The following is a 6,696-nucleotide window of genomic DNA, read 5'->3' on the forward strand; positions in this document are numbered from 1 at the left end:
CTGGAACCTCTGCGTTCGACTTTGTCCTCTGTATTAAACATTAATCCTTCCCCACTGGTGTTACTGATAATGATCACAGGCAGGAGTGAGCCTGTAAAGTTGGTCCTTCTGTGGATGAAGACAAGATGAGAGATGACCAGGGGAAGGCCCCACAGACACAAGCACAGGCCAGGAGAGCTGGGAGGCTTTTGACTGGTCTTCTAACAGTTTAATTAATGCCATTGAAAATTGCTGTAACAAATCACAAAAAGTGAAAAAATGCATCAACAGATCACGTCACTGGGACAGATGCAACAGAAAAAGTGTTCATGTCTGATTCTGCAGTGAAAGAGCTCCTGTCCGCAGGCACACAGCACGTGTGCTCTCACAGCCTGAGCGCGCGCGAGTATGAGAAGGACAGTCTATTGTCTAATTAGAGAGAGACAGACAGTGAGGGGAGCAGAAGGGGGCAGAGGGACAGAGCTGGTGATCCGGTTTCCATACATGGCCAGACAGCGCACAGCGCACAGACCCCACCTCTCCGCCTGTCAGACTCGGGGCTCGAGCTTTATTGGCGTGACAGGATGACAAAGGTTGCCAATGCAAATGCAGATCTCATTTCTCTGCTTCTCCCTGGCTCTGCCCTGTCTGCCCTCTCCCCTCTCTCTGTTCCCCTGTATATAACCAGTTCCAGAGGCAGACAGAATCAGTCACCCAGACATCCTGTCACTATGGACTCTTCTCTGCTGCTGCTTCTCCTCTGCGGTAAGACTCTGCTAACACTTCTGGACACCAGCTCACACAAGTTCAGATTCAAACAGCTTTAGTGGCTTGGCCAGTAAATTACAGTGTTGCAAAGCATATACGGGCGATTCAACATCTACATAATTTATAATGAAAATACATCACAGGACACTTACATACAACATGCAACACATAGATCGTCATTGAGAGACAGGCTCACTGTTCCTCAGGCTGGGACAGGAGATCACACACTGGGCTGCCAGTTCAACTGAGTTACCTCCTCCCTGTTTTGTACTGGCAGGTGTGGGAATTCTGGGATTAGGTTTGTTATTTTTGGGAAGAATGTTTGGCTAATCCCCGTGTATTTCTCACAGTGCAGTAGGAAGTGGATTTCTGTCTCTGTTTCTCCCCGCTGGTGGTGGGAGCACAGCCTGTCCTCTCTGGAGAGCCAGGTCTGCCTGTGTCAGTTTCTCTGGCCAGGCTGTGCTCAGTCAGGCTCTGTTTGTTCTTGCTGTATCTTACCCTGGTCAGATAATCAGCTAGTGTGTATTGTCTGTTTAGTGTTCTGTAGTATTCCAGTTCGTGTTGTGTTTGTGTGTGTGTCCCAGCGGTTGAGGTAGTGTTGTTTATCTTGTGCTGCAGTTGATTGTGATTTGTGTTGCTGTAGCTGTGCTGGTTGGTGTCAGTGAGCTTCAGGACCAGCTGGCTGAGGAGCTCTTCTCTGGGATCAGCTCTGGGGTCTGGCTGGTAGGAATGTTGGTTACTGTTTCTCAGATGTAACCAGTATTTGATTGCTCTCTTCTGTTTATTGATTTGTGATGGGTATTGGCCTAAGTCAGTCCTACATGTGTTGTTAGGTGTTTTTCTATACACTTGGAGGTGTTTGTCCCATTTTTTTGTGTAATCCTGGTCTGTGAGGAGACCCTACACTTCACTGCCATATAGGGCAATGGGTTGGATTATACTTTCAAATATTTGGAGCCAGATTCTCGTTGGTGGGTTGATGTTGAACAACCTTCTTCTTATTGCATAGAAAGCCCTTCTTTTCTCCTTCAGGGCCTAGCCTGCCAGGTCGATACTCCCAGATGAGCTCATTGTCAGTCCAAGGCATGTGTAGCTGCTTGTGTTCCAATGTGTTTCTGTTCAGTGTGAAGTGGTGCCTGTTTCCATGAGATTTGGCTTTCTTCTGGAAAACCATGTCATCTTGTCTTGTCCAGATGGGCTCTCAGTGCCCAGGTCTGACAGTACTGCTCCAGCAGTGCCAGACTCTGCTGCAGCCCCTGTTCTGTGGCCAACAACAGGACCAGGACATCAGTGTAGAGCAGAAACCTGATCTCGATGTCATGTAGTGTGAGACCAGGCTCTTCAGACTGTTCCAACATCTCTGCTAACTCATTGATCTAGATATTGAACAGTTTCAGGCTCAGGCTACAGCCCTGTCTCACCCCACAACCCTAAGTGAAGGATTCTGTACCTTCTTTTCTGATTTTAACTGTGCACTTGCTCTCCGTGCACATTTATACACTCTCTGCTGCTTCACCCCCTCCTCTTCCTCCTCTCTCACCCTTTCCTCTCGCTCTCACCCCCCTCTGCTTACTCCTCTATCACCCTTCCACACTGCCTGTACCCCCACACTGCCTGTACTCTCACACTGCCTGTACCCTCACTCTGCTTGTACCCCCACACTGCCTGTACCACCACACTGTTTGTACCCTCACTCTGCCTGTACCCCCACACTGTCTGTACCCTCACTCTGCCTGTACCCCCACACTGTCAGTATCCTCACTCTGCCTGTACCCCCACACTATCTGTACCCCCCCACTCTCAGTACCCTCAGACTGTACCCCCACACTCTCTGTACCCTCACTCTGCCTGCCTCTCTCCTCTCTCTCAGGGTGCTGTGCTCAGGGTGCGCTGCTGCCTCTTGCTCTCTGGCAGTTTGGGGAGATGATTAAGTGTACCCAGCCCGGGAGGAACCCCCTGGACTACAATCAGTACGGCTGTTGGTGTGGCTTTGGTGGCATAGGGACACCCCTTGACCAGGTCGACAGGTGAGGTGGGGGGAGAGGAAGAAGCCTGCTCACACCTGGCTCTCCTGGGAAAGACAGAAACAAATCAGCAGGACTGGTGCAGAAAACCTGTGGGTTGTTGGCTTCTTGTAGGATTATTCTATGGGAAGTGGAATTGGGTTGGGCAGTAAACTAGGGTGCTGGTGGGCTGATGGACTTGTTGGGGTGCCGGTCGTGTTTACATGTTTCAGCGCTTTCAGTGCTGGAATGTGACACCAGGAAGCACAGATCTAAATCCAGTGTTATTCTGTCAGAGTGGGACAGCTCTGACCCATACTCTCCTCTCCAGGAAGAAACAGGTTCGTTTGAACTCATTAGTTATTTACTGGGAAGAGATAACAGCCCGAAGGTCTGAAATATGATGGTTCTTTTTTCTCTGGCCTCTGTTGAAAAGCACTGGTGATGGCGGACCTGGAGTAGCACTGAGGTGGTTGTTCTCGGACGTCTGACTGCATTTCTCCATGTGTTCCAGCTGCTGCTACACCCATGACTACTGCTACAAGGCCAGCCGCAAGCTGCCCGCCTGTCGCCCCCTGGTGGACCTGCCCTACATTAAACAGTACAGCTTCTCGTGCTCTGGGGCGCAGGTGTCCTGCGGCAGCTCCAACGACCCGTGCCAGGCCTTCGTCTGTGAGTGCGACCGTGCGGCTGCTCGCTGCTTTGCCCAGGCTGGCTATAACCCACAGTACAAGGACCTGGACAAGGACCTGTACTGTGCCTCCCTGAGCCCCTGAGGCAGGATTCCTCATCCCCCTCGGAGCAGCAGCGCAGCACTGTGTTCTGACCTTCTCACACCTGTGGTTCTCTGAGCAAATAAAAGCTTCAAAATCCACATGGGCCCATTTCATCTGTTACAAATACTCCAGTCCAGCAGAAACATAAACTGTCCACTGTCTGTCTTACTGGCAGGGATAGTGGTTGTCTGCTCTTCTGCAGATACATACTTTAGGTATTGATCAATATGATCAGCATTTGGGTTTATGATCATTGTGATGAGCATTTGAGTCAGTGATCAGTATGATCAGTGTTTGGGTTGAATTGAATTAACCTGTATTGCCCCCAATGGAGTTTCTTTCACATCAAGAATTCATACACATATAACACAAAATAAAGACAGTACGATCCAAAGATACAAAAAAACATTTAACAATATCGCTTAATCAGACTTCTTCCAGTACCACAAGTTTAAAAAAGACAGATAACTGGTAAAGTGTCTAAAACAGCAACAACAATAATAAGATCCCTACCTGCAAACAATCTCTTCATTGTTCAACAATTGAATGCTTCTAGGTAAAAAAGTAGGAGTAAATGTTCTCTATATGGGGGATGTGGTACCTCCTCCCAGAGAGCAGGAGAGTATATTCTGACAAGAGAGGATTAGAAGGGTCATCTAAGATTTGAGACGTCACTTCCTTAGGTGGGTTAGTTATTCTAAGGACGCAACAGTAATCCTGCCACCTGTACTAATCACTGTGTTCAGTTTCTGTGTCTTGTTTTTGTTCTGCAAGGACAAGGTACCTTCCCTTAATTAATTATAATACATGCTTACACTAATATAGCACTTTTCTGGACACTCCACTCTATGATGTGACGGCAGCCATAGTGCACCAGTACTCTCACCACACACCAGCTCTCAGTGTGGAGGAGAACAGTGATGCAGCCAGTTCAGAGATGGGGACTATTAGGAGGCCATGATTGGTAAGGGCTAATGGGAAATTTGGCCAGGATAATGGGGTAACACTCCTACTCTTTTTGAGAAACCCTGGGATTATTAATGGCCACAGAGAGTCAGGACCTCAGTTTTCTGTCTCGGCAGAAGGACGGCGCCTTTTTACAGTACAGTGTCCCCGTCACTATACAAAGGCAGGATGAGCACTCCCTACTGGCCCCACTGGCACCTCTTCCAGCAGCAGCCTTAGCTTTCCCAGGAGTCTCCCATCCAGGTGCTGACCAGGCTCACATCTGCTGATCTTCAGTGGATTACCAGTTGTGAGTTGCAGGCTGCTGGCATATCACCATAGGTTAGAATGTCCTGAATCAAATTCTTCTAAACAAGTCTCAAAATTCTATGTCCACTGAGTAAGTGTATGATGTACTTGCATATCCAAAAGCTTCCCTACCAACCTGTTTGCCTTAATAGTGTTAAATGTTGATGAACATTCAGGTAAAAGTATGTGCTCATAGGATGATGGAGTTTCTAAGTGCTTGTACACTTGATTTAACAAAGTCACAGTTGCATCTTCATCTCCTTGTTTGCCCTGTAGCAAACTGATAGAGGTCCTTGAGTGCACTGGTTGTCGAATAAAGATGGAACAAAACTATTCATTCAAAACATTTACTTGCAAATAAAATTATTGTTACTAGATGGAAGTGTTTTAATCAATAATGGTTGGTAATCAGTATAATTATTGTTTGAGTTAGTGATCAGTATGGTCAGTGTCTTTAGGTCAGGATACAGGATTAAGGTATGACTGAAGTGTTAGAATATAAAGATAGATCTTTAGGCATTATTTTTGCATTATAGATTTTAGGTATAGAGATACACTTAGGAATCCATTCATTTTCTAACCTCTTTATCCAATACAGGGTTGCAGGGGAGCCAGAGCCCATCCCAGCAAGCAATGGGTAAAGGCAGGATATACGTTGGGCTGGCCACCAGTCCATTGCAGAGCCCACAGAAACAAACATGGACACTCAACAGGGCCAGTTTTCCCAGTGGCCAATTAACATGGCAGTATGTCTTTGGACTGTGGGTGAACCTCTTAGAGGAAACCCACCTGAACACAGGGGGAACATACAAACTCCATGCAGACAACACCACGGAACTGAGCGCAGGGCCACAAGGTAGTAACGCTAACATTTGTTTAAATAGAATATGCGCTGACTTTAGATGAAGGGCTAAAGTTCGTTCTTTATGTCTTTGGTACTGATAAATCAGAAACAGTCAGGCCAAGCAGTGGAGATAATAAGTTAAGACACTAATGTGTTTTGGGGAATTGCAATATTCCCACTGCCAATCTCCTGCCTTAAGTGATGCCAGCCCTGAAGACCAGTGCGGGAACTAGTCTGGTGGACAGAAAGCACTGTGTCCCAGTTATGAGAGGAAACAGTGGGCCAGATCTGCCTAACAAGACCTTTCTAATTGTTTTCCAGTCAAGGTTTTTAATTGGAGACTTGATTCTATAACTCCGAGCTGAAAGAGAATGAAAACTAGAACGCAGCGCTTTTGTTCTGTAAACAGGCTGAGAAACAGTGTTGAGACACAGGGTCTCCAGTGCTTATGGGAACAGAATGGAAACTCCACCTTTCCATCATGTTGTGCCGGTGCACGTGACTGCTGTCCTACAGATCAGCCTTGAAGGCATTCCGAGCTCTCCCGGCCTTCTTCAGGTTTATTATTTACTCATTCCCCGTTCTGACATACAGTATCAGGGCCTTCAGCCCTTTATCTTAATTCTACGAATCCAGTTTTCCCCTATTGCTAAGAGTGATAACTGAGCTATCTGAAAAGCGGGATTTGACTTGAGAACGTGACTCTGATCCTGTTCTTGTGTGTCAGTGGTTGTATATGTGCATGTTTGTGTGTGTTTGTTAACGTTAGGTATTGCTGCCAAAGAGCATTAAAAATATAAGGATGGAGCACTAATCAATAGATTTTAATTGGTTACTGTAGGGCAGTGACTGGGAGCGTGATTGTGTGTCTGTGTGTGTTAGTGATGGGCAGGGTGGCTGTGTGTCTGTGTGTGTGTTAGTGATGGGCAGGGTGTCTGTGTGTGTGTGTGTGTGTGTGTTAGTGACAGGCAGGGTGAATGTGTGTGTGTGTGTTAGTGACAGGCAGGGTGAATGTGTGTGTGTGTGTGTGTGCCTGTGGGTGATTATCATGCCCCCCTCAAGGCCAGGGTGA

At 47.1% G+C, this 6,696-nt stretch overlaps 1 protein-coding gene across 1 annotated transcript; it reads left to right on the plus strand.

The window, feature by feature from the left end:
• The first annotated feature begins 589 nt into the window (after positions 1 to 589).
• LOC138224487 (phospholipase A2, minor isoenzyme-like) lies at positions 590 to 3,624 on the plus strand. Its single transcript, XM_069182117.1, has 3 exons — positions 590 to 744; positions 2,618 to 2,774; positions 3,265 to 3,624. The coding sequence occupies exons 1-3, from the start codon at positions 711 to 713 to the stop codon at positions 3,524 to 3,526; spliced, it is 453 nt and encodes a 150-aa protein (XP_069038218.1). The 5' UTR covers positions 590 to 710; the 3' UTR covers positions 3,527 to 3,624.
• The last annotated feature ends 3,072 nt before the right edge of the window (positions 3,625 to 6,696 follow it).

The sequence above is a fragment of the Lepisosteus oculatus genome, chromosome 22, assembly GCF_040954835.1.
Source record: "Lepisosteus oculatus isolate fLepOcu1 chromosome 22, fLepOcu1.hap2, whole genome shotgun sequence".
In the NCBI taxonomy this organism is placed as follows: domain Eukaryota; kingdom Metazoa; phylum Chordata; class Actinopteri; order Semionotiformes; family Lepisosteidae; genus Lepisosteus; species Lepisosteus oculatus.